The 27,030-nt window shown below is 41.5% G+C and overlaps 2 protein-coding genes across 8 annotated transcripts; one reads left to right on the top strand and one right to left on the bottom strand.

The window, feature by feature from the left end:
* Positions 1-2,244: 2,244 nt before the first annotated feature.
* C1H6orf120 (chromosome 1 C6orf120 homolog) lies at positions 2,245-6,237 on the top strand. 3 transcript variants are annotated; one of them, XM_068400356.1, is made up of 2 exons: positions 2,245-2,278; positions 4,400-6,237. In XM_068400356.1, the coding sequence occupies exon 2, from the start codon at positions 4,445-4,447 to the stop codon at positions 5,000-5,002; it is 558 nt and encodes a 185-aa protein (XP_068256457.1). In that variant the 5' UTR covers positions 2,245-2,278; positions 4,400-4,444; the 3' UTR covers positions 5,003-6,237. The 3 variants fall into 3 exon arrangements, with proteins under 3 accessions (XP_068256457.1, XP_068256381.1, XP_068256287.1); XM_068400280.1 differs by lacking the exon at positions 2,245-2,278 and adding an exon at positions 2,581-2,660; XM_068400186.1 differs by lacking the exon at positions 2,245-2,278 and adding an exon at positions 2,787-2,949.
* Positions 6,210-25,699, bottom strand: PHF10 (PHD finger protein 10). 5 transcript variants are annotated; one of them, XM_068399982.1, is made up of 12 exons: positions 25,079-25,202; positions 22,191-22,297; positions 21,500-21,630; positions 20,638-20,721; positions 19,132-19,265; positions 18,865-19,014; positions 17,572-17,681; positions 15,899-16,052; positions 13,307-13,462; positions 8,455-8,563; positions 7,983-8,171; positions 6,211-6,408 (listed from the first exon to the last, which is right to left on the bottom strand). In XM_068399982.1, the coding sequence occupies exons 1-12, from the start codon at positions 25,145-25,147 to the stop codon at positions 6,323-6,325; spliced, it is 1,479 nt and encodes a 492-aa protein (XP_068256083.1). In that variant the 5' UTR covers positions 25,148-25,202; the 3' UTR covers positions 6,211-6,322. The 5 variants fall into 5 exon arrangements, with proteins under 5 accessions (XP_068255850.1, XP_068256083.1, XP_068256167.1 ...); XM_068400066.1 differs by having other exon boundaries at positions 20,638-20,715; XM_068399749.1 differs by lacking the exon at positions 13,307-13,462 and having other exon boundaries at positions 6,210-6,408; positions 25,079-25,699.
* Between the last annotated feature and the right edge of the window lie 1,331 nt (positions 25,700-27,030).

The following is a 27,030-nucleotide window of genomic DNA, read 5'->3' as shown; positions in this document are numbered from 1 at the left end:
TACCACCCCCTGGACATGCCTGGACATAGCTCGTTCAGTACTTAACTGTTGTCCCGTGGGAACCCCACACTTTTCACTGTAGATAATTTTAATCTTTCAATGTTTGTAGCTACAATGCTTTCAACAACCTCCTGTCCATAACAACTAAGGAACTAGCAAAAATCCAAGGAAGTATCCGAGATCTTGGACCAATTTCTGGACTGATTAAACAGGAGTTAGGACATCAACTCCTTTCCTGCAGCTGGACCCTGAGCCAGTAAAGTCAATCTGATGGAGACCAGTTCAGGCAGGCGTGGACCACCATTGCTTTTTGCCCTTCCAATAGGTGCTGTTGCTTCTCAGTGGCTGAGACACCACTCATCCAGTAACACGACACAAAGCAGATTTCTGCTTGTCCCTCTTGGGACAAGGTGACAGTTGCATGAGAACACTGGTGACATGTAAGTGTGCAGTGAGAAATTTATACCACACCACACCCCCATGAAACATACCTCCTGACGATGTCCTGTTTCTATGCAACACAGTGCTGAAAGACCTTGGCTCCAGCATGTTCCCACATCTTAGGTATCCACCCATTGCAAATGGAACTGACAGCCGTGTGCAAAAAAAAAGTCTGTTAAAATTTCAGGGCATTTTAGGGAAACACCAGTTCTTTATCGTGTTACACTTTTGTGTTCGATAGTATATTTTTATTGGTCTCAATATTCATTGTAAGGACAACTTTAAATAATGAGATATATCAGCTTTAATATTTTAATGTGTTTTAAGCAGTTGATAAGCCTGTTCATAAGACTGAAATTGATTTTAATAAAGCTCAAATTTATCAGAATCCGCATTTGGTGGGTTTGTGCAGCCTGTTTGTTTGAGGTAGGAACGAACAGAACAAATTACATGGGGTTTATGAAATTAGAGATCTATGGTTTGCAGATAGAACATTAGCTCATTCTGTTCATACAGGACCCTTGGGGTACATACACAGATTCTCTTGAATCTCTCAGTACACAATACACTCCATGCAGACTTTTTTTTCAATTTCAATCCTTCGGTCTTGCTTACGATTTTAAAGAGCTCAGTCAAGGTAACTTTGTTGAAATCAATGGGTATTCAAAAGCAATGTTTTTTTTTTTCCTCTTCACACTGTGTTTTTCTGTTCTGCGATCTTAGGTGAAGTTTATGATGATAGCCACATAAACTCACTAGTTGTTGAAGGGTAACCTATCCTCCAGTAAGTGTATTATATCCAATTTCAGTGCAGATAAAATTAGATTTCTCTAATTTTAGGACTTTACTGTGAAAAATGCTTAGCATGTTGTAGAAAAATCTACATATTCAGTCACTCAGTGTTTCGCCATCCTTCTCAAAGGTGTCATCCTTAACTGTGAATTTACAACTAACTAAATCTTACTTTACTGGACTTACAAGTGCCTGGTGCTCTGAAGCCGTGCTCCCCCCACGCCCCCCCAAACACATCCCCTCTGACAACACAGCAAACCTTTCCCCTTCCCCAGCCATACATAGTTCAGGTAAATCCTGAAGGCCAGGGTAACCGCTGCCCTGACCGGACCAGGGAACCTGCGCAGGCCCAGCCTGCTCCCAGGAGAAGCTCCCACGCACCCACCCCAGCAGACCCCACAACACTCTGACCTTCCCAAGGGTCGATGCCCTTCCCGCGGGGACCCCCAGTCCAGGCGTGCCCTGAAGCGGGAGCATGAACCCCCCCACTGCCCGCACGGGCCCCCGGAACACAGCCACCGCATGCAACGGCCGCAATCGCCGCCCTCCCAGCACACCCAGGCCGAGCAGAGACGCCTGATGACACACCGGAAGGCCCCCCGCTTATGACCATTAATAATACATCCCCCGCACCCTCGAAGTCCGCCACAGCCCCCGGGCCGGGGGACACAGCCGCAGCCATCCGCCGGGCCGGGGGAAGGCCTGTCCTCCGGAGCGGGCCCCCTCCGACAGCACAGCAAACGTTTCCACCGCGGCGGGTGGCCCGGCACCTCCGCGCCCAGGGCTCCCCAGGGACGCCCCCAGGCGAGGGACACGTAGGCCCGAGGCCCTACGGGGGGCTGCCGCGGGCGGCCGGAGTGCCGGCGGGGAGACGCGGCCCACCCCACGCAGCGCCCGGCGCGGGTCCGGCTCTGTGGGGTGTTCCCCGTTGCCCTGACGACGGCCACGCCCCGCTCTCGCGATAGCAGGGAGCGCGGCTGGCCCGCCCCGGGGAGGGGGACGAGCAGGGGCGGGGCGGCGGCGGGAGAGGTCGGCGGTAACAGCGGTGAGTGGCGCGCGTCGCGCTCGGCTGCGAGGGGGGCGGTGCGGAGGCCTCCCCTCTCCAACCCCCCGCCCCCGGCGTCCGCTGCTGGGCCGGGCTCGGCGGGGCGCCGCCGCTGCAGCTCCCGCGGTGTGCAGGGGGGGCGGCGCGGCGCCCTGCCCTGCCCTGCCCTGCCTTGCCCGCCGCCCCCTCCGGGGCGGCCTCCGCTCCCGCCCGCCTCCCCTCGGCCGCCGCGCTGCCCCCGGGCCCGCCGCAGCCCGCCCTGGGGAGTGGCTGGGCCGCGGCGCCCCGGCCGCGCTGCGCTTCCGCACGTCCGCGGAGCCTGCTGCCCTGCCTCGCCTTGGCCGCGGCCTCGCCGTTGCCGGAGCCCCGTGGCAGCTCGGAGGTGAGCTGCTCCCCGGCCCTCAGTTGGCGAGGTGACGCCGGAACCGCTACCGTGCCCGTCGGGCCGGCCGCCGCGCTGCCTGCTGTGCCGCCGGCGGCGCCCGGGGCCGGCGGCGGAGTCGCTCGGCGACCCTCGGTGCCGGCCGTGGCCCCCAGCGAGTGTCCCGCCCGCGGGAAGGAGGGAGCCAGCGGGGTGGGCGGAGGCGCGCGTGGCTCTGTCCAAGGTTTCCCGGAATCGCTTCTCCTTCCCCGCGCTGCTCCAGCGCCGGAACGCTTTCGTTTGTCCCTAGGTAACTTAATTATTTTCTGTTCAGGTGTGGAGCTCTTCCTGCTCCTCTGCTCGGTATTTCATCACCGCTTCGATTTAAAAGTGGCGGAGTCAATTCCCTGATACAGGGAGACAAGAGACAGAGGGCTGTTTTTTTTCTGTCCCTGTTGAGGGGGTTTTGTCAGCCTGGCAGGTTTTGTGAATGCTGCGCTGCTTTCTTTTCTGCTGTCTTTGCAGAATTGTGGCCTTGTGTTTATAGAGGCCTCTGGGGCAGAAAACTTGGAACTACAGAAACATTTGTATATTTTTTCCCCTAGATGTGTTTAACTGTGAAACCTTTAAGGTGTAAGTGACATCTTAGTATCAGTAATGCAGTTTGTTTTGATGCTAGCAGGGTACAAAACTACTTGCTGGTAGCTTTTGTGTTTAAGATGGTTGTAGTGTCCTTATGGAAGGAATGAGAGGATGAAAAATCTTCATCTGAAACATGAATGCGTGTATACTTGTGGCTCCTATACTTGACTGTGATTTCCGTGTCACATTCAGCCAGCTGTATGCTTTGGATGCCTTCAGCAAAGTTCAGAGCTTGCAGCTTTGTACACACACACTTAGTGCAACTGTTCAAAGGACTGGGGTGCTGCAGGCACGCTCAGGCTGCCTGACTGGGAGCATGCAACAAGGAGGGAAAGGGTACAAGAGCCTTAGTCTTGCAGCAGTCCTTTCCATCTCCCCCTTGCCCCAGTAACTTCAGCCTTCTGTTTTGTAAGCAAGTGCTGTAAAGAGCTGAGCATTGTACGCTAAGAAAAACTCTAGGGAAGTAAATGCTTTTTTTTTTTTTTTCCAGGGAAAATATGCCAAGTTTAGTCCTAGAAACAATCCACACAGCAGAATCATAAATCAATGTATTATCTCACTAGATAATTTGGTTTTATTTCTAACTCCATTCCCAGTGCAAGTCAGAATGCATACTGCTTCATGCATGCATCCAGATTTGCACCTTTACTGTCTTCTGAAGTTAAGATGAGAAGCTGGGAGAACAAATAGGATGCCTGATACAAAGTTAAGCTTCTTGAAGCATGCAAAAGCCTTCTTTTGTAACTCTGTTCTTTTAAACTGAGGCTAAAATCATCATTTGGTTTGCTCTGTTCTGGGTATCTGTCAAATTTGGCATGTATGCAGGCAGACTGAAACAAAGTCTCTGTGTCAGTTCCGGATGAAGGAACACCCACTTGATTAATCTCTGTTTAACAACTTTAAGAAAGTCAAGCCATTTTAATCTTACAGAGCTCTGAATCTTAGCAATGGTTTTTGTTACTATTAAAAGAGAAGTTAATGAACATACTTAATTGAAGTTGCTTAACTTTGTGTGGACTAGAACATATTTTTAAAAATTATCAAATAAAAAAAAAAAATCATCAGTTCCTCCCAGGAATGGAATATGCTAAAATCTGAATGACATTTTGTATTCACAGGATAGTGCACGGGACACAGGAAGAGTCTGAATATAACTTAAGACCATGGCAGCACGATGGAGAAGAATCCTGCTAATATTTGTGGCAGCTCAAGTACTATTTGTGGTAAATACCTTTGAGGAAGAGGATGTACCTGAAGAATGGATTCTTCTTCATGTTGTTCAAGGTCAGATCGGAGCAGGAAACTACAGCTATTTGAGACTAAATCACGAGGGGAAGATAGTACTTCAGATGCGGAGTCTAAAAGGTGATGCAGACTTGTATGTATCTGATATGACTCTTCACCCCAGCTTTGACGAATATGAGTTACAGTCTGTAACTTGCGGCCAAGACGTTGTCCACGTCCCCGCACACTTCCGCCGCCCAGTGGGAATAGGGATTTATGGTCATCCCTCCCACCTGGAGAGCGAGTTTGAAATGAAAGTATACTACGATCGAACAGTTGTACAGTATCCGTTTGGCGAGGCTTCTTACAACCCTGAGGAGATGGAGGCAAATCAGAAATACTCACAGTCTACAGAGGATGAATCTCAGGATGAGGAGTCTGTTTTCTGGACTATACTTATTGGAATCTTGAAATTAATACTTGAAATTCTTTTTTAAATTGATACACACTGGACTAAGTCACACTTCAGCCTATGAAATTGAACATTAATGACTTGCTGTAATATTTAATGCTCTTTGTTCTGTTTCCTGAAGAGGTATTCAGGTTACTTTTCCTAAACCAGAAAGGAAGTGGGGGAAAAAGCCATATTTAATTTTATATTGTAAACCCTCCCCTGTATGTAAAATGAGCAGCGAGCACAGTATTGGCAGTGTTCTTCAGAGATCAGGGCTTAAAAATGAATGTACAGGTGGGATCTTGTTAAATTCACTTTAAACAGGTGCTTAGGAAAATCAACTCCGATTCAGTATTTTCTATTGTTTTTTATAAAGAAAAGTAAAATAAACTGCTGCACTTCAGTGCCCCCTCTCAATCTAGAGCATATTTAAAAATAAAATCTATTTATTTTCTGAGCAAGTATCTCCAGTAGAACTAATTAGCAGTGGCTTTTGAGTGCATTAAAGTTGAGGAGCCTAGGGTGAAGGAAGGAAAAACCAGTCAATGAGCTAAGGGGATAGATGATCTATATTTTGACTGCTTGTGCTCTGCATCAAGCCAGCCATCTGTCAAGCAGAGGTCTGTCCAGTCACTCATCACCTCTGCAAATCCATGACCTGAATCGAGTGCATGTTACTCCTTCACTGTTACTGCAGGGAGACTAAGCCTTCAGCTGTTGTTACTTATCAATACGACGTGTTCATTCCTCATTAAAAGCAATGCAGCGTATAGTATCTTAAACTTGAGAGGTGTTTTCTTACACCTCCCTTTATAGCTTTTTTGTGATTGATTTTTTTAGTACATGTTTATGAATAAGTCATTAGCTTGCAAAGAAAATTTCTCCTGAAAGGAATGTGCGGTACATTGTAAGACAGTCAGGTCATGCCCAATCTTCCTTGAAAGTTAGTTTTTCCAGGAGTATTTTTTGCTTTGGTTGAGTCTTTCAAAAATAACCAGTTGCTATGCAAATATTTAAATTGCTCTGTACTTTTCTTTTCACAGAGCTTACTGATGAGTGCACTGAAATTAACAAGGACGTTACTATAATTTTATACAAATGGTGCATGTACAATTTAAATTTCATTACTGAAAGCCTTGTCGAGTGGGAATTTGGCTTGTCTATCTTTATCTAGACATCTGACAGGACATGATTAGTGACTTGTATAACAAAAAAATCATTATATAGCCAAAATTATAAGTTTATTTGGTAAAAAGAAAAATAAAAAGTGGTATTGTTCCTCTTAGAGTGGTTGGTTAAATAGCACCAAAGTATTGCTTTAATTTGTGCAGTTAAGTTTTGGACAGCAGGTTTTTTGGGTTTTTTAGCCCTCCTTGCTGTTTTTTCCCCTTCTTCCTCCTCTTCTGGGTACGTGAGGGTCTTTCTGACAACAATCACAAATCCAGCGACCTAAGAAAAGAAAGTTATCAATTATTGGGAAACTACCTTTGTTACTCACTCACCTAGTTGCGCACCTTTCACCATTCTCATAGGTGCTCATCTGTTTGCAGTACTTCCTCTAATGTAAACCACCAGTGCTTTTCCTTAAAATGTAAGCATCTTTTCTAAAAGGTAGAGAAAGCAGCATACAAAACTCACCCTCCCTTGCGGACTCATTACATGTGACAACTTACACTAATCTTTATGGACCTCAAGAAGTGCCAGCACTGCTAGGGAGGTGGTTATTAGGAAAGAACTCGACTATGCTTATTAGTTATATATTATATATATAATTAATAATATTATAGTTATATTTTTCACGTGAATGAACACAGTTTGATGTTATGGGCAGTTACTCAGCGCAGAAATGAATGGCAGTTGGGGAATGTTGCTCTTCTGCCACAGGTGTGGGGTCCCGCTCCCCAAACCAGTGTCACTTATTTCAGTGCAGTCAGGCAGCGCAGATTAAACTGCTGGCAGGCGTTCAGCACCAGAGCTTGTACCAAAACTCATTTACTAAGGGAACAATAAAGGGTTGAGCAATGAGCAGAAGCATTTAACTGTTTATATTACAACAGCTGGAATCATAAAGGCTGCTTTGGTAATTTTATAGTTTTGTAGGCATATAACCTATTTTGGTTAGATTCTGTCCTTAGATCAGCCTGAAAGTTAAATCGGCTGCAGAACCTGTACTGAAGTGACAGCTAGCTCTAGTGCTTCCCCGAAGAGGAATATACAGTATATCTGAAGTACTGTAGTTACAGGGAACACTGTTACTGCAGAACTTGCAGCCACTGAATACTTATGCGTGAACTTCTGGAATTATGGAATGGTTTAGGTTGGAAGGGATCTTAAAGATCATCTAGTTCCAACCCCCCTGCCACGGACTGACTATGGATTTAGTATTACATGAAAAGCAACAGTACTACCAGCTATTTGTATGTCTGAGGCTTCCTTTACACTGCCTTCAGTTGGCCAGCTGATGTGAGTGACCAGGTAATTTAAAGGTAGAGGCTGCCTGACATCTAGGTACTTCACTTCCAGCTTTGATGTTTAAGAAAAAAATGGGAAGGAAGGGGTTGAAAAAGGTGTTTACTAAATTCAGCATACTTTTTAATTTAGAAACTGAAATAATAGCACAAACACTTCACTAATGTGAAAGCTATACTCCAGCAGTATGCAGCAATACAGCCTCTTTACAGGTTTCTTTTAGGAAAAGAGGTAATTATTCTCAGTATTCTGTGGATATGGGGAAAAAACCCCTAGTTCTGAGTGAGTCTGTTCAGATTCTGTTGTAAAAGCCAATTATATTTCCTATACAGGAATTACCAGGTTAAACTGTGCACAACCAATTATACAGAAATAAAGCTTATTAAAAAAATTGGGTCCTACCATATGAATGCTTTCCTACACTGTTGCTTACTTCTACCCTTCACACTTATTTTAAAGTATTCTTTCAAAAGCAATGCATATATTAATTCTGACAGAGAAAGCCCAGGACTCGGAGGAGGTGAGAAAGGAACAATTAACTCTTACTTTATTACCTGAAGGGATAGCGTCAAGCCCCACACAAAAAGTGTGATAACCACGGTCACAATCATCACAGAACATCATTTCTTCTTCGTGGTGAGGCTGCCCGCATATAATGCATGTTTTACACTCCATACATTGCCAAGGATAAGTCTTAATCATAGCAACAAGCTCCGGGGTCATATCAAGGCAAGAAGGGTGGCCTAGATTAAAACCAATGTTATTATTTTTGTGTCTGAAATGAAATTTAAAATTAGTTAGACTGTTTGCTTGTACAGAAGCTGAAGCTTAGCTCACCTCCTGGTGAGATCCCAGAGTGCACTGAATGCGCTAACGCGTGTAACATTAAATAGAGATGGAGTCTTAACGAAGGACAGAAAGGGCAACTGAACTTGGTAGACAACTGTAGTACACTAAATATTTCCACAAAAAAGATCTGTCAAACAGACTCCCTTACGAATCCGCTTAGTGTATGCAGATACTTACCACTGTTGTCACACTGGGAGCAATGTATAAGAGCTTCAGCTTTTCCTTTCTTGTTGGACTCCTTACCCTTCAGACAAATTCCACATATAGCATTTGGAATGACCTTTGGCTGGAAGGGTAGAAGAGGGCTATAAATTCATTCCAGAAGAATTTACAGATTTAACAGGAAATGTCATATATCTCCTTAACTCTTAAAATTAATGAACGATCTGTTATGATGTGTGAACCTCAAAACATACGACAATAACTGACAAGCAGCAGCACTGAAAAAAACCAAGATTAACTACATAAAATTTTGCGTTTGGCACACATAGTGAGTTATATGTACCTCAAATTGGAGCAAAAGCATGTGCTTGCTTCTTCCTATGAATTCATCAGCTAACATTCCCCTCAACATAAATTGTGACATAGCGTTAAAAATTTCAGTATTTTTTTCCAATATAGAATACTTCTTTATGAATCTCCATGCATATTTCCCATTTATGGAAGAAATTAAATACAATTTTCCATTTGCATTATGTTTGTCCCTAAATATAGAAAATTAATTACAAAAGCAATAAACTTGATTTTTGTATCTTTAGTTTCAAAATATCTGGTTACTTATGCTGTACACCTGTTTTACCATTCTTTCTTGTATCCAGTCATAATCACTGTAAGAATTACATGCTCTTGCATTTAACTATAGTTTTACATTCATGATCTTTCTCAGTGATCATCGGGAGTGTGTTTCGGTCCATGACATCCATTTAAAAGGTAAGAGAGGAACAGCAGGCTCTTACAATGAGAAGTACTTGTGTATGTATTCTGTGTCCTAACCCAAGACAGACACCAACAGAGTTGGTGATGAGGACCAAGGAAGAAGTAAGGTGTTATAAATTTCAGAAACATTTCAGTAGTTAAATTGTTGAGCTTTGACCTCTGCATAACAAAATTAGTGAAAGATGGGGTTTAAAATTAATATAGTACTAACTGATGTTAAATCGACTAGTGCTGTAAAAAAATGTTGCTGCAAAGACGCAGCTAGTAGAGGGAGTTTAAGGCATCTCTTGTTTTCTAAGGAACTACAGGCTTGTCAGTAAGCAAGGAGAGTTCAGTCAACTACCAGCCACATGTGGGGAGAGGAATGAAGTTTAATTTTAAAATAAATTTAAGAAGTGAAAACAGAACTCTATATATATGGAAAAGAATTACCGAGTTCTTTTGCAATACACCTTATCTTTAAGTGAGTCTATTTCCCCAGACAGTTTTTTCTAGCACCTAGCAAGATAATTAATATCTTGACTAATTTTTAAGTAGTCAGGACACATTGCTTTAAGTTCTTTGAAGTTTTCAATCTGCTTTTTAAGTTAAAACATGGCTACAATCTGCTTAAAACTGTCTTGTCTAAAGAGTTTTATTTAAGAAAACAAAACACCACACCAGATGTTTATAGGTAACTTCCTTCAAAAGATGACAGAGGCATTCATACAGACATTTTTTTGCTTATTTATTTTAAAAAAGCAGAGTCAACCTGTTTTATACATAAATATAATAAAACAATAAAAGAAGTCTAACATTCACAAACATCTCTACAAAATAATAAATATAATGGAAGCAAAACCACACATAAACTCTTTTACTGTTAACTATACTATTTGTCCTACATGTATACCTTTATATCCTGCTCCTCACAACAAAAGTGGCACATGCTTAAACCTCGTCAGTGTTGCAGCATTTACCCTTCTGTTGTTTAGGCTACATTCTAATTTTTTTTTAATTGTGTTTTTATCTATTTCTAAGTAAATCAAGCCTTTCTAGAATAGCAAGTGCACTTTTCTAATCAGACATCTAGTTTGGCAAGGACTTGTATTTGACTGCCTTTAATATACAGCAGCATGCTCCCTCGTACTCCAGCAAACCTAAAGCGAGCTACTTTTCAGTCACTGTACCTGCGTTAGGGTATGTGAAGTTAACACTCTGATACATGTAATTCTGAAGTTAGACACTGATATACATGCATTTATTAATAATGCTTCCATCTATTTTTATTTCACTAGATTGTCTTCATTAGAAATCCTGCATGTTGGGGGGGTGAGAATCATAGCCTATTAATAATAAATTTCCAACAGTATGGAAGTATTTTTACAAAAATTAAAAAAAAGGCAAGACTATTCACATTTCAAAACAGTTCAAGTTCTACCACCATAAATGGCTTTTAGAAATGCCATGAAAAAAGTCTATCGAATCCAAATGGGAAGTCACAATATCCCATCTGATTAGAGTAAATTTTGCTTTCTACATCCTCACTGGGATGAGGAAGGGAGGGAAAATTAATGCAGGGTCAAAACGATGACTGCCTGCTCTGTAAGTTTTCGCTTCCATGCTGCTGTGCTGCAGCTCTCAAAGTAAGCATTCCAACTACATCATTTTTATAAGATCCTATTCTGAATGCAAAGCGTTCCATTTTCATATATAGTGACTCAAAACAGAAGTGTTGTAAAATATAGTTTCGCAATACATTTCAGTTTATGTGCAAAAAATCTCCTGTACTTTTAACAGTACCCTGTGTGTGCAATTGTAATAGCCAGTCCTGCAGCAACAAAGACTCGCTACTTGTAACATGACAAAATATAAAACACATGCTAACTGTTCTTTGTTAAAGAACAGACAATAAAAATGGCTCCATATAAAATACATTATTTCTTTTACTGAAAAATAACTCAGAGGAAATGTGTGAATCCTGTAATACTCTCATAATATGGCTAAAACTATACATTTGCATGTTGATTCCACAGCAATTATCCTTCAATTTTAACTACAGGTAACCAAAAGATTACTGTCCTACAAAAATAGTCAAATACTAGAGAACAATACAGAACAAAAGGATTACAAAGATTTAGAATTCACAGGGACAACATTTTAAATCAGTTAAGCCTTCAGCTCAAAGTGCCTTAACGTTTAGGCACATGTGGTATATCATTATTGGGTGTTTTTATAGACTAACAAACAAGAATACTTCTGTCTTACCAGTTAAAACAGCCCATGTAATTGGGTTTACTGAAAGTGTTTAAACGTTCCCACAAACAAGAAAGCAAATCCTCTCACCCTCCCAACACAACATCACCACCTTTGACTTACCAACAGCCTGATGGCTGATGCGAGCAGGGTACGCTGACATTGCAAAGATGTAGCACTGTAAGTTTACAGTAATGCCTTGTTACTAACACAATTGGTGATTTTGAACCAATAAGTAATTGCTACTGGGATCCATTTTCAAAATGCAACGCTGTAGACTACCATTATCATTCTACAATTAGAAGTTCATTTGCAAAAAGTTCCACTCAATCAGTCCTCTCTCTATGCATGCAAAAGGCCATTAAATAAATTGGACTAATCAAGCACTCAGGCATCTCGCAGTTAAGTGAAACTTCTGTAAACCATGGGCACACAATCTCTGATGTCAAGTTAAACAAAGCTAAAAAAAAATACAAACTCCATATTTGGATTTCATGTTCATGGGAATATTGGTATGCATTCTGTATCTACAACAATTTGCAAAGTTACATATAAAAAAATATATATATGGTACCACAGTCTAAGTCTCCATGGTTTGCATATTTCTTAGTAAGTTCCTGGAAAGATGAAACGCAACTGGAGCTTGCTGTTATGAACTTGTACAGATTCTGTATGTAGAGAGAATTTATCAAAGCTGTCCAATTCTTGCTGTAAATTAGCTTCTTAACGTAAGTTATAGTTTATTTACTGTTAACTTGGTGAACAGAGATAGTAAATATTTATGAATATAAAATGCAAGTCATCAACAGCTCACTTCTGCTGAGACAGTTTCTCAATATGTACAATCTTGTCACTGACAAAAATGTTTCTTTTTCCATAACCTCTCTTAACAAGCATTCCTGATTGCTAAATGCTAAACCCTATCTTAATGTAGTGTTTTCCCTTTTTATGGGTCTGCTCATGCTTCCACGCAAGTCAATGGAAAATTCTCATTCCTTTCAGTGGAATAGGACTAGACAACAATGTGCTCTCAAGGTGTTACATCATATTCAGATCCTCTCTTAGTATACAGAATAATAACACATAATTAATGCATGGCAATTCCCATTTCTTCTGAAAAGTATTTTTATCTTAATCTTATTTTTATCTTAATTTTTGAAATTATTGTACAGTAATACTGATGATTTGTGTCTTAGGTTGGGCAATCACTGCTTGACAGCTGAAATGTCTTAACATCCTCATCAAGTTTTTAGCTTGGATAAGAACATATTTCCCACAAATGTTTCTACATAGTATTAACTACAAAAAAAGCTATTTTCCATATACTGTTAAAGTGGTTACATAGTGTTGCCTATACAACTGTAGTAAGCTTCTTGCCTTCCATCCTATACATCACAACATCTCAGGATGAAAAGCTGTATTTAAAATGAATGTCATAACAATATGTTCAGCCACACAGCTGCACTTTACAGCATTGATCTCTTGGTATGCTGCCATACTAAATAGTAGAAAAAATAATGGATACTGAATGCTAGTTTTGAACTGCTCCTGACTGCTACGTTAAGGCAGACAGAAAGATGTAGAGTTCCAACGATAAATCCACAACAAATTTTTCTGGTGTTACTGCCTGGGAATCTGAGAAGTTAACAGAAACAGAGGCCACTGTATAGCTAGGGTAAAGGAAAGCCCCACATCAAATAAAAGCAAAAAGGAAGTAAGGAAGCAAACAGATGGAGCACACAACAGGAGAGCAGCTAGTGAAGTACAGCAAGCAGAAGTTCCATATTATTGAAAAAACAAGTATTTCGGGGAGAGGCTGGTCAGGAAAGAAGTTCAGTCAGGGGCTTTTTTCTTCTACCTTGTACCCAGGAACTGATTTGGATAATACAGAACGTTTGGAACCATCTTTTCTTGGAGTAGCACTTTTGTCTCTTGGTTTTTGTCTTCCCTGAAAAGAATCCTCCTGGTTGTCTGTGGCGCAATCACCTTCAGATACATTGCCAGACGAATTGTCCTATAATAAAAATACCATAGCTATATTTTTTATTTTTTGGATAGACAGACAAGTCTTTCCTATACCTTAGAGCCAACTAAGGTAAAAGAAGGATACAACTTTCCTTCTGCAAAAGCATGGGGTACATCACAATCTAGAACACCTCTTGCTCATAATCTTCATTATCTATTTTTTCTCATGCTAAGAGACTGGCATCAGCAACAGCAATCATGTTTTCCAGCTGGTTTTGATACCAGCGTGGGGAGCACAACAGTGTAATTCTTTGAACTGTTTTCCTTTAAAAGTCAGCAAGAAATCCACAATATGCACGATGTTGTTTACAAAGTAAAGGGCCAGCAAAATGTTAAAAGTGCCCTTGCCATGCATTTAAAGCGTGCTACCAAATAGCACTGCCTTGATTTAAACATGTGAAGTTTTTTTTCTGCCACCCTCATCTACTGTTTTCACCAGGAGCAATCTAAATATTTCATTTGGATTGCAGCAGAAGAATGCCATCAAAGGCAAAACACATTTCAATATTTAATACAGAACCAAACAACAGAATTTATGCTGCAGTTAAAGCATTTTTTCTGAGGATGAATGGGGAGGCGAGAAAGAGGGGAAGAGGTTCAAAGAGGGTGAGAGATCAATGTAAGCATAATTAAGAGCAGCAGCACAAGATTTTTCTCAGAGAAGTGTTGAGGAAGGCCTCCAAAAAGTTCCAGAAGAAAGCAAACTGATTAATCATATTTATTACAATAAAAAACAAAAGGCCAAATAACAACGGTGCCCTACAATAAAAGGCACTCTGTACAAACATAATAGTAATCAGCCTATGCCCCAGAGCCTAAAATCAAACCAGACAAAACGAACACAGGGTAAAGGGAGGAGTATAACACAAAAGCAACAAGAAACGGTATGTTTCACTGTTATTTTAGAGGAAGGGTTGTTCAGGACAGGCTCATTAACACACTGCAGAACAGGAAAATTACTACCTGACTCCAACAACGAGGAGGGTGAAAAAGGAAAACGCACAAAGCATACTGTAGGACTCACCAGGGAGATCTGACGGATGGCAGGTAGCCCAAAACTCAGGAAAAGAGGCCTGATGACTGCCCACCTTTGTGTTCAACAATTTTTTCCCGAACAATATGCCCCAATGACTAGCACAGAACCCCTGCTCCCACAGCCAAACCCAGTTCACAGGAATCTTATTTTAAATTTTCCGTACACTTTTCCAACACAAGGACAACATTTTCCCTCCTGCATTCTGTCACCAAAGAGACTTCTGAACTTCTGTGGAAAATGAAAGGATAGTCTGCTCAGTCCAATTATTTTTCTTTACCATTAAGGGCAATGGAAGTCAGTGAAAAAGAGAACTGGGAAGAAACAGTTAAAGACCAATTGTAAAAAAAAATGGAGTATGATTGCACCAAAGTTTTGAGTTTACATTTAGCATGCTACGTTTATATGATTTTTTTTTTTTCTCAAAAAAATGCAAGCAGAAAGGGTGTATTAACAGCTATCTCTCCCTTGTTAGCCTACAAGCTGACCCCTTCCTTTCTTCTTCAGTTATGAGTATCTTATGAATATTCAAACAAAATAAATGTTTATTTGGCAAAATTTAGCATTATATATACCCACCATCTAACGCTTTTGTCAGCTGAACTAGAAACTGTCAAGTGCACCTGTGATTTTACATTCCATTTCTCTTAGAGTTAAACTTCTGAGAGCTGGTTGTCACCAACATACTAACTACTGCAATATACCAATGGTTCACTCGTACTTGGATAGCTCATTGAAACTCAACTGCTCTTGAGCACTTAAAGCACTATCAAGGTAGGTATGTGAAAGTTTCCATTAACTTCCAGTAACAGTTAATTTGGCATTTGCATAAATAGAGGGAACATAAGCATCTTTTTAAAGATGTATTGCAAAGCAAAAAAACAATGCTTTTTACTTTCTTTTTAAACTGTGATAAAGTAATTGTTTCTGTATTGAGTACTTCCTGCTTCTACATCAGAAGCAGAAAAAGTTATCTGGCTATCAATACCTTTGCTTTAGTGATACAATTCTGTGGGATTTAAGTAGCAAAATACGCTGTGACCTGAACTACAGTGTTCATTCCCCTCAGAAACGCTAGCAACTTGACCCATCACCTGGGGAAAAGGGCATAGTGAAGAGCTGCAGTTGGGAAGATTCTTCAAGATTTCTTTAAAAAGAAGGAAGAAAGGATCTGAAATTTCAAATACTTGTTTGACTTTAAAAACAGAGCAAAACAGAAAGCTGGAGAGCAATGTTATAAAATAAAGAGAAGCACTGAAAAAGGGAGTACTTTTAGTTTATGATTCTTCTTCATTTTGCAAATGATAAAGATTCTACTAAGAAATTACTGAAACTAACAAAAGTGAAGGGAAAGGATTTTTTTTGTTGAAGAATACTTTCAATTTGTCTCACCGAATTGCCTTTGGTTTTCCGTTTTTCATCACCTCGACCTTCCTCTGCATCATCTGAATCTCCATCACTGTCTAATGCAGGCAGCTCTGGATCTAAAGGAGGTTCGTAAAGAGCTGTGTTTAACGGCAAGTAACGAAGTTCATCTGGAGAGTATCTGAAGTTAAAAAAAAAAAAATAATGCATGTGTACTTTATGCATAAATATTAAGTCACACAGCATACAAGGACTTCAATGAGAAAGAGTAAGAAAAGCTCCTTTTTTTCTGGAAGGCACATAAAAACATAGGAAACACTAATTTCTCCTCACAAATGTGATACCGTCTTGTCATCTTTGTATAGCAGATATTTGTGGAACACAGGAAGAGTATATCTGCAATGTTCCAAACCTACATAATCACAAAATGCTGCTGAACCCCTACAAATTTTTAATGAATCCATGTTACTATGCCCAACAGACTATGCACTTTGTTTATAAATGTACAGTACCCACCTAGCATGTACACGACAATTCTAGCCCAGGGCACACAAACAGCTAGGTTCCAAAGCAAAGTAAGTAAAGAATATAGCTATATGTCTGAGTTACTTTATTACTGAAGGAGAACAAAAAATGCAAATAAAAATATAATTTCAGTTGAATGTGAAGATCTAATCACATCGCTTATAGCAGATATATCTCAACATGTGTAATCCACCTTTTTTTTTTCCCTTACCTTAAATACTACGAAAAAAGTAAAAGTCCTTTTACTATTAAGGACAAGAATTATAAGAGGTAGGATATTATTTTGATGCCCATTTTGAAAGGTTGTGTCCTCCATTAAGAAGGATAAGCAGTTTCACTTGCAGCTTGTAAGGGCAAAATAAAGAAGATATCTAGTATTTTTATTTCAATTAATTTCATAAAATTGAAGTCCTCCAAGAGTGCCCTGTAACATGCAAATTTGGGGTGGGCCGTATGCACACACACTGGAATGTGCAAGGCACATGCAGATAAATAACTTCTCTAAAGAAAACCGTGCACATATAGAATGCGTACCATCTCAGTTGTACAGGTGGTAAGACTCAGGCAACAATTTTCAAATCAGCATGTATTTGTCAAATGGGAGCATGCCACCGATAAAGTTCTGAATTTGTGTAGACAGTCAAGTACACATTTTTCATGAAATATAAAGATCCAACTAGCAATGCAATACCTTTCTCTCTCACTTACAAATCCAATGTTAAACTTAACTCACAAGACCAATTAATTTTTTTTATTAAAAACTTTCTAAAAATTTAAAAAAGGACAGTAAGACTGTCACATGGAAAACGTGATCACAAGTCAGCGTTACAACCTTTTGATACAGCAACATTAATCTTAGCACACATGCAGAGGCAGATGATAAGTAAACATGAGAGTGGCAGGAGTGAAATCAATGTCTCCTTTTACCATAGTAAATATATGAGCAGGCCAAATCTCAGGCACTGCAATACATCAGCGGAGACAGTGCTCTTGCAGCCAGTACTGTTTCGTTGACAGAAGCTGTCACGCTATGCATCCACTAGACTAGCAAGTGTCTCAAGCATAAAATTAATTCAAAACCTTACAGTAAATACACTGAAATGTTTTCCATCTGTTAGATGTAGAGAAAATAGATCAGTGCATCAGAACCGGCAGTTAGAATGCTTTTAGAATACCTTTTGTAGTACTCCTGGAACTGGCCGGGTATGAGAGCCACTGGATAAGGACTAACCTTTGTTCTCTCTGTAGGTAAGATTTTGTATTTTCCTTGAGGCACCTGGATAATCTGTATTGTTTAATACAAAACAATGAAGTTTTTGTTTCACATACAAACTTTTGAGCCTTCCTCACCCTCTACCCCCCCAAATATATTTTAACTAGACAGACTCTCCCTCTTACTGAGTTGGAACAGCTACCCGAGTTCTCCCGTGGGGAATCCAACTCATTAAGATGGTAAGAGATTTCACTCACAAAACTCATTATGGATTAAGTCCAACCAATAAGTGTCTAGTGAACTGAACGAATATTAGGTAAGACTACTTATAACAGTATATTATGGAAAATAATTTAAAAATTAACATCTAACAATTCAAACAGTAAACATTAACTTTTGTGACTGGTATCTTTAGCATGAATTATCATTGGTGTTCCATATTGGTAGAGGGCAGCAAGAACATGTCCATCTAGTTCTGAAACCAGACTGTACTATAAAAAAATCCCGTTGATAATACAAACATCTGGAAAGGAGAAGCTTACACAGAAGCCTTCTCTCCCTTAGAAAGAAATAAAACTATCCACTATCTTGTCGCTAACATGGATCAATATCAGAAAAATGTAAACTTTCCATAATAGACTGCCATGTAGCAATTTGCATAGAGAAAATTTTGCTTTACTGTCTTTACACGAGCAGAACAGTCCTGCTTCAAAATGCCTGCTATTTTTTTTTAATCAGGCACAGGCGCATTAAACATATCTAATACAAAAATAATGCTATATCTAACAAAAAAATGGGTTTAAAATTGACAGGCAGCACTATTTCAGAGGATAGTTTACTTTTTTTACTCCAGGTATCGTTCAAGCAAAATTTTGGAAGCATTCCAAAAAAAGAATTAGCTATCTATACAAATAGATACAATAGCAACAGAAGCTTCTTAGTAACCTAAACATCCCTCTTAGTTTTACCCTACTACCAGAAGATTAAAGACACGACAACAAAGTAACACTGAAATTTTTAAAGCTTCCTGGGCCAAGTATTTAAGTTAAAAGTTTTCACATTACGTATATTTGAGATTATTATTTTTAGCAATATTATCCATTTAACAGCGAAACTCTTTAAGTCCCTAGATGACTGAAACAAGACTTATCAAAACCCTTGACAATAAAATAGTTCAAGTGGTACCAAAACCAACTTTACTAAAACAAGCAAGAAGCTACCTATTGACATTGATAAGAAATTTAACTCTGCCTACATGTGTCTGTAAATCAAAATAGGCTCTTCTTTCTTCCATTCGTTCTCGGTTTAGGTTGCTGTTGAATTCTGCAGCTTTCTTGGCAGCTTTTTTAATATATTCTGGAACTTTACTGGCTTCTACTTTCTGTGTGTTCTGCTGCTGCATTTGCTGGAATAAAAACAATTTTATTAATTCACATACATTTCACTATCAGTTTGAGAACAGCCTTTTCTTATACTCCACATGTTACAGATCTGGTTCACTTAACATATGCTAGTTACTTACAGAGTACTCTTTATAATGATCTGTTATTCGCTGACGTTCTTTCTCTTGCAGTATAACAGAATACTCAGCATGTTTGGCAGGGTATTCTTTAATCATAAGATCAATTACTTCATCACTACGCAAAGCTGTTAGACCTAAAATAGATAAAAGCAATAATGATGCTATCTGGCAAAACTAACTGTAGGTTATTTATATCCCACAATGATCAACTCCAGTTTTTGAGCAGCTGAAGACACCAACCTGCTGTGCACAATGCTTCTCTCTCTCTCAAGTAGGAGTGAATTTGTATCATTTAGCTTTCAAGGCTGATTAGGAGTTTGCTTCTACCCAAGAAGCCAAGGCTCATTTCTTTTCTTGTCTACAGCTACAGACCCCTTCACATTGACTCAGCCACCTACTGAACTCCCCTGTGAGGTAGAACCTTTGTTCTAAGCGGGACCTGGTGAACTGTTAGTTTCAGTTTCGCAGTATTGGTGAAGTCTTAGTGTCATTAACTTGCAGAACCTTAACTGAAATTATGAGGTTTACATAACCTCTCTATACAAATCAAGGAACAATCACTGTGAGGGCAATTCAGAGCAGCAAACTGCACACAGACTCCTGACTCCTAATTAAAGCATTTGAAGTTTACAAGTCAGAATGCCTCAGTTTGCAGCTAGAGTGCAGAACTCCTCCGTTAAAGGTTTCAACACAACTAATCTCCAAACATTGACAATAGAATGGAGGTTGACTTACATTAGTACCACTGATGATAAATATAACCTTAAAAAATAGGGATAGTTAACTCAGCACACATCTCTACTGGATATATGAGGCAGAATATATCATTTTGCTTCTATTAATAAAAATTACTGTTCTCTCCCGTATATTCAATATTAAAAAAAAAAAAAAAAAAAATCAAGAGAGCTGGCAGTTAGAAATCAAGGTGGCATTTCAAAGACTGCTAGTATATAAAATAACATTACATTTGCAGAGACCCATGACATACAAAAAAAAAATACGACAGGCATCATTTAATCTCTAACATGCTTCAAGTCACATGTATTAGCAGAGGAAGAAAAAAATACTTCAGGCTCTTTCAAAATAAGCTGCATCAATGACATCATTCCATTTCAAGTACATTAACATATAAGCTGAACCATATAAGATACAGTTATGTTTGCTGACTTCCAACTAACCCAGCAAAACAAGACTGATGTATTTTTTTATTTGAAAAATTAGGTGTTCTGTTTTCTAGGAGGAGAAAAAGGTTCTAGAAGTTAATTTACAACACAGAAGAGATTTTGCTAAGTAATTAGAAGAGATACAAAACTTATTTTTTTATAATAAATCTGGAATACTGGTACCTCATGGCCAATTTACACAAATTAATAATAAACCAGTTTTCATTTCAGAACTTACATTTTCAGTTGAGTGATGCAATTCTTCTCTACCAAACTGAATCACATTTTCAGTCTGTTATATTTTTCATACTGTAACAAGGAAGCTAACAATTTGTTTTCTTACCTAGTGTGCACTGAGTCTCTGTGATAACATTTAGTTCTCTGAGGTAGAGTTTCTCCTTGTGAGACAGATCTCGTCTTTCTAAATCTCCAAAGAAAACAAAAAACAGCAATAAAAACGCGTGCAGATACTCTGATACTGTTTATGTGGGTGTTAGAGTATTTTGACAATTTTATTTACAGGCAGCAAGAGTCTGTATTATACTACTATTCCTCCAGACACGATAATTTTATAAATTAATTTTAAATTTAATATACACTGTAGGAACATGGTCAATTTTTCTGAGTAGTTACGATTTACAGAAAAACTGAAGAAACCTGACATACGAACTCGGATACAGAAAATACTATCGAGCACTGAAGGTCCGTTCTTTTTTTTCTTTTAACATGACTTTTAAAAATAAATTCCATGACAGAAGAAACAGATTTGACAACTCTGAATAATGAAGGCTTAAATCCTAGAACTTGCAGAATTTGTTTTTGAAAATTCTTCCATAGTGTAGAAATGTTGCCAGAATTCAGGAAACAGAATACAGAGATACAGCTATATAGCAAGAAATCACGAACAAAATACTTAAAAATGAGGTCAGTTTTCAAAAGGTACTTGCTGATCTAACCGCCAAATCAGAATTGTTTACACATTTTCAGTGGCAATACCAGAAAGTCTTAAATTACTTCGAAAACCATAGGATACATTTTCAATATGACAGTAACAAAAATTACAACACACATCATTCAGATCTGCTTTTGCCAGGGTCTTTTTTTAATCAGTTGGCTCATGCTATAGTCAAAGGGACACAGATTATATCCAAACTGCATGAAGACAAAGATTTTCAGAAAATTTATTTTAGTTTAAAAATAAATACCTGGATATTTTCTTTTAAAGGAAGTCACACCCAAATATTCACTGACTTGCTCCTGAAGCATATAGTATTCTCCTGTTTCATCTGGTGGCCACTTGTATTCTATCAAGTTTTCAGCAGGAAAATAGCTGTATCTAAGTATAAGAACAACATCAGAACAAATCGAAGAATCCTTAAGAGGGATATTTACATTTCTAGAAATTCAATAATTCCTGTTTATATGTCGATGAACAATATCTATGAAGTTGGACAAGCACTTTAGAACACTGCATCCTGTTAATCCATTTCAAAATCACTTTGTACACCCCACTTCACATGTATTTCTCCAAACCAGTACTCATCAATATGCTGAGGGACAGAACATGAAGAAAGGGATATCCACGACAGCGGATAGGACACCAGGAAAAGCAGGTACTGCGGTGTCAAAATTCACTCAAAAAATAGGTAATATTTTAAAAACATGTAAGCTGTGCTTCTGAACGTAAATTAGATGCAGCAAATTTTGTGTCGTTCTAAAATAAAATGACTTAAAATATGCTGGGAGAAAAAGCTACCTACTTATAGGACATTGCCTCCATTCAGAAAGATATATGAAGAATATACAAGCAAAGAAAGAAGAGCTAATACTTAAGCATATCTAACAATACAATAAGACTAGCAATAAAGAAGTGGGAATTGTAAAAAATGGTATTACCCAAGGTCCTGACTGGAAGTTTCACAGCTCCGAGAACTGTCCCCTGAGCCCATACGTCGTCTTTTGGACGGCTGGCTGCCATCATTGGAATTTTCTTCTGTGTCATCCTGAAACAAAAATGAAGATAAATATTTAAAAAAATAAAGAGTATTCAGTAGATAATGTAAAACACCAAAAACCATTGCAAGGCAATACACAGTTTAAACATACCTGCACTACTGATCTATTTAATAACACTATGAACAACTCGTACGACAGTTTATGTAGCAAATTATTCTTTGCTATAAACTAGCTGCATGACACATAGCAGCACAGAAGGAGAACTGGGTAGTTTCTCACCTGTTGCATAGGTGGAGCAATGAACAGCCAGACAGAGCTGTGGCTCTGACCACCAAGTTCATCATTCTTGATGTAAACTACCTACAGCATCAGCACAGCCAGGCAGCTGTAGACCCAGCAAACTTCCCTTACTGGTGACAATCGGGAACAAGACTAATTCATGTAATCAAGCTAGCTCTCAGAAGCAACAGCAAGGGTAGAGCAAGAACGCCGAGCCCTCACTGAGAGCTGATGCTTACAAAATCAAAGAGAAATATTACCAAAAGCAACACAGGAGTTTATGGACATACAGGTAAAATAAAAGGAATCATATACAGTTTCCAAAAAGATATGATTACAGCAAGTGGCAAAGACTTGTATTTTGTGGGGAAAAAAAAAAAAAGAGAAAAACTGAAGTTGTATCACAACAGATACAGAACACAAATTTCATCTTCAGAACAAAGCTGTTACAAGGGAACATTCAGAAGTAAACTTACAGGTGTCACTATTCAGATTTCATGAGATCTATATAAAGAAAGAGAATAAAGGGTGAAGAAAAAAAAAATGAAAAATAGAGTTCTGTAAAATCTAACAGACCAATGACTCCATTGGTCTTCTTGTGCTTTTCACTGCTTTGTCATCTAATAATGCTATACAACTCCTACCTGGCGCTCATCGCTAACAACTCTCAAAGCATTTAGTGATCATCCTTGCATGATTATAATTGAGAAACAGAAGGTAGAAGCGTTCAAGTGAATCACCTATTGTCACCAGTAGTAGAAGCAAGAATAAGATAGCTCTCTAAGGAACCAAAACTCTACAGTGGAGTAGTACGAAAGAATAACGTCTCATAACCTTTGTGAAAAGTTTAAGAAAGAAGAATTAACCTGTCAGAAATAAATGGATCAAGCCCACAACTGTACGTAAGTATTAAATAATGACAAGAACAATTATTAGGTCTACCTTAACTAACGCCTTTCATTCTAGTATGTTTTACATATCATGTCAGTTGAAATATCATTAAAAAGGATTCCAGCAAATGAGAATACATTACTTTTGTTATGTAACATTTCACAGTACTATAATGAAGACAGGCCACAGGGAAAAACCATTTGTCTCCTGTATGTTTGGTTTATTTCATGTTTTTCACAATTCTTTACATCTTTTTTTCCTTTCTTGTGGAATAGTAAGAATATCTTTCATACAACAAGAACAAAAACTTAAAATTAAAATTTAATGAAACCATGCTTTCTTAATGCAGCGATACTTAAAGAATCAGGTAAGCAGCACCTCCACTAGTACTACTTAGAATACTATTCTCAGCATTGCTGAGAAGACCCTGTATAAACTTAATTAGACAAACCAAGCAGCAGTCCCCAATCAAAACAGTATCACACTAGAGTATTTTGTGACACAGCTATGTCTCATCAGCAGTTCATCCCTACTTCCCACACGGAATATTAATGCACTCCAAACCTTTTCAACCACTAGACAACAACATGAACAGGGCCAAAGACATGCTTTGCTACACCAAAGCTACTACGAGACTTCAAAACATTTTTCAAAGATAGTTCTCAACCTGATAGTTAAGAGCAAGTGCCTTGCATCAGTTTTTCCTTTTGCTTTGAAATTTTCTTTTATTAAATCCGGTATCATTAAAAAATATGAGCACTCATACCACTGGAGAGATGAACATCCTCTATTTTTACCTTCGCTTTCTTATTTGCCAAAAACTTCAGCAAATTCAATCACACAGGCTCACAGACTAAAACACTCCAGGAAATGAGATGGTTTGTTGCAGAGGACTTTTCAGAAAAAGGTGAGAACATTTGCATTGCAATCCAAGACACGCTGTAGTTCAACCACTGTTACTGTACTGAAAATAATAATTAGGGACAGTCTTGTGGCTTTCTTTACATGGGGAGTCAAGTATGGCCGAAAAAAAGGCCCTTCTTCCCTTGAAAACACGTTTCTGTGAAACGCCTGTTAGTCCTTACAAAGTAAGGTTACATGACGAATTCCTGCTTCGTCTATCAGTTACAAGATCTATGTAAGGATCCTTTATTATGTAATCGGAAGCCTGAATTACCAAGACGCGTCTCAAAAAGTAACTGCCAATCTGCATCAGAGCGTGGGTGCAGAAACAGCAGCAAGTACTTCGTGCCACAAGCACCAGCGGTGCCTCGGAGGAGCGGGTACAATTCAGCAGGCCTACGCGGAAGAGCCTGCGACCAGACCCAAACTTTGCTGGGTGCCACGCTGGGGCGCTGCCAGCGGCACGGAACGAGCCTCCGCCCCGCACCCGGCAAGGCGAGAGGACTCTTAGGAAGGAGGACGGGCCCCGGGCACCCAGCGGGGCCTCGCCCCGCAGACGCACCCGAACTTCGGCCCGAGAGGCCGCCCCCTGCCGCCCGGCTCCCCTGGGAGGCGTGAGGCGAGCCCGGGGTGGGGAGGGTCACGGCGCCCACGCGGGGGGAGCCGGGCGAGGCCTCCCGCCGAGGCGGCTGTTGCGCCGCAGCCCCAGGCCGCCGCGCTGGGCCCGGAGCCCGGCGGCCGCCGCCCGCTCTCACCTTCAAGGACTGTGCGCCGGGCGTGGCCGGGTCGCTGTCGCAGAGGCGCGGGGACAGGACGGCCGCCATGACGGCCGCGGGGGCCGCCGCCGGCTGGGCGAGGAGAACCGCCGCCGCCGCCGCGCGACCCGGCCTAGCGCCGCGCCCGGCTCCGCCCCCCCTCCCCCTGCGGGGGGTGGCAACGGCCCCTACCGGCCAGCTCGCGCACGAGCGCGGCGGCTCGCGCAGCTCCTGCTCCGCCCCCCTCCGGGCAGCTCGCGGCGACCCCGGCCCGCGCCGCCGGACCGGCACCCGGCCCGCCCCGCCGCGCGGGCCCAGCGCCGGGGCCCCGCCGCCGCCGCCGCCGCTGCTGCTGCTGCCGCCGCCGCGCCCTCCTCCTCCTCCCGCCGCCGCTCGGGCGACCGCGCGGCCCGGCCGCGAGCGCGGAGCCGATCCGCCGCGGTAGCGCTTGGGCAGCAGCGCGGGGCGGAGGGGCAGCATCCCCCCGCGGTGGTTAGCGCCGAGCGCCGCCGCCGCCGCCGCCCGGCCCAGGAGCTGGCACCCGGCAGGGCTGGGCTGCTCCGCCGCCAGGCTCCCGTCTCCGGGAACGTCAGCCGGGGACGAGCTACGTTTGTGAACCATCAGCCCCCGCAGGAGGGGGGTACGGGGGGCGGGGGGCGCACTCGGAGTAGCCGGCACGAGCGCGCTCGCCCCTGCGAGGAGGGCGCGTGAAGCCGGCCCCGCCGCTGCGCGCGAGCGCCCAGCCCGCCGGGCGGCGCCGCGTTTCTCTCCCGCGGCTGGGCGGAGGCGGAGCGCGGCCTTCCCCGGCAGCACAGACCCTCGTCCCGCCGGCGCCGGGGCGGCGCGCACGCCCGCTCGCAGGCGCGCAGCCGGGCTCCGTGGCCGCGCACGGCCCCCACTCCGGCGAACAAAGCGCTAAGCCGCTCCCCGGCGGGAGCCCCGGCCGCCGCCCCCGCCAGGGGCTCGCCTCGGTGCGGGGGTGCGCCTACCCGCTCCGCGGACCTCGGGCTGCTCCCATCCCTCGCGTTTTGCCCGTACGCGGCTCCAAACACGCTCAGACCCGAGCGGGCCAAGGGGCGTGCAGAAGCACCCCCACACCGTCCGTGTTCCCACGCGTTTATTTCCAGCTCGTAACAACACAACTGACATGGAAAGGCAGCAGCGCTCGATTTCCACACACGGCAGTTCCAAAAGCAGACGCCTACGCGCTTGACGGATCTGTCAGAGTCTTATTTTTCAAAATATAATCATTGCTGTCCTTGCCGATTACGGACCAGTCATCAGCAGCCTCGTACCCACCCTTTTGTCCTCCAGCCTTTGCCATCAGAAGCCACGCGACTGCAACGATCAAACTCGCTCAATTCAGTACTCAGCCACCAGCCTGAATGCAGCTGACATTCAACGCGAGTTTAAGGCCCAGGGAAGCTAATGACTGAACTCACACTTCAAGGCAAACGCTTGGAAATTCGCACAAATTTCTAAGTGTGTAAAAGATGGCTTCCCTCCCAGCGATGCTTCTACACAAACGAGCGTTTTATCAAAGATACAACTAGAAAAGAACTGAACACTGCCTTTTCTTACGAAGAGCATGCTTTTAAGAATACCGATACCTGCAGTTTATTGTAAACATTCGTTATCAACTCTAGGCATGCAACAGACAAGCAACATTCAAAATTTTGCAAAGTTTGCCCTTACACCAGCTGCTTCAACTTCCACAGCAGAGCACTGCAACAGATGAAGCCCATATGTGTTACCAATACTCAAAAATCAAATAAAATTCAATCTTAATAAGATAGGTATACTGGGAGAAGGGATACTGTGTTTGCTATAGAGTCTGTAGAGTTAGCCATAGGTTGTTAAATTTTAACAGGTTACCATGGACACCCCATTAGGTGAGTTACTAGACCTTTTGTGCTGTTAAGAGACCGTCATGGACACTAGTTGAATACAAT

Source organism: Nyctibius grandis, chromosome 1 (genome assembly GCF_013368605.1).
Source record: "Nyctibius grandis isolate bNycGra1 chromosome 1, bNycGra1.pri, whole genome shotgun sequence".
NCBI classification, from domain to species: domain Eukaryota; kingdom Metazoa; phylum Chordata; class Aves; order Nyctibiiformes; family Nyctibiidae; genus Nyctibius; species Nyctibius grandis.
Note: the sequence above shows the minus strand (reverse complement) of the source record. Positions and strands in the feature narration are given on the sequence as shown.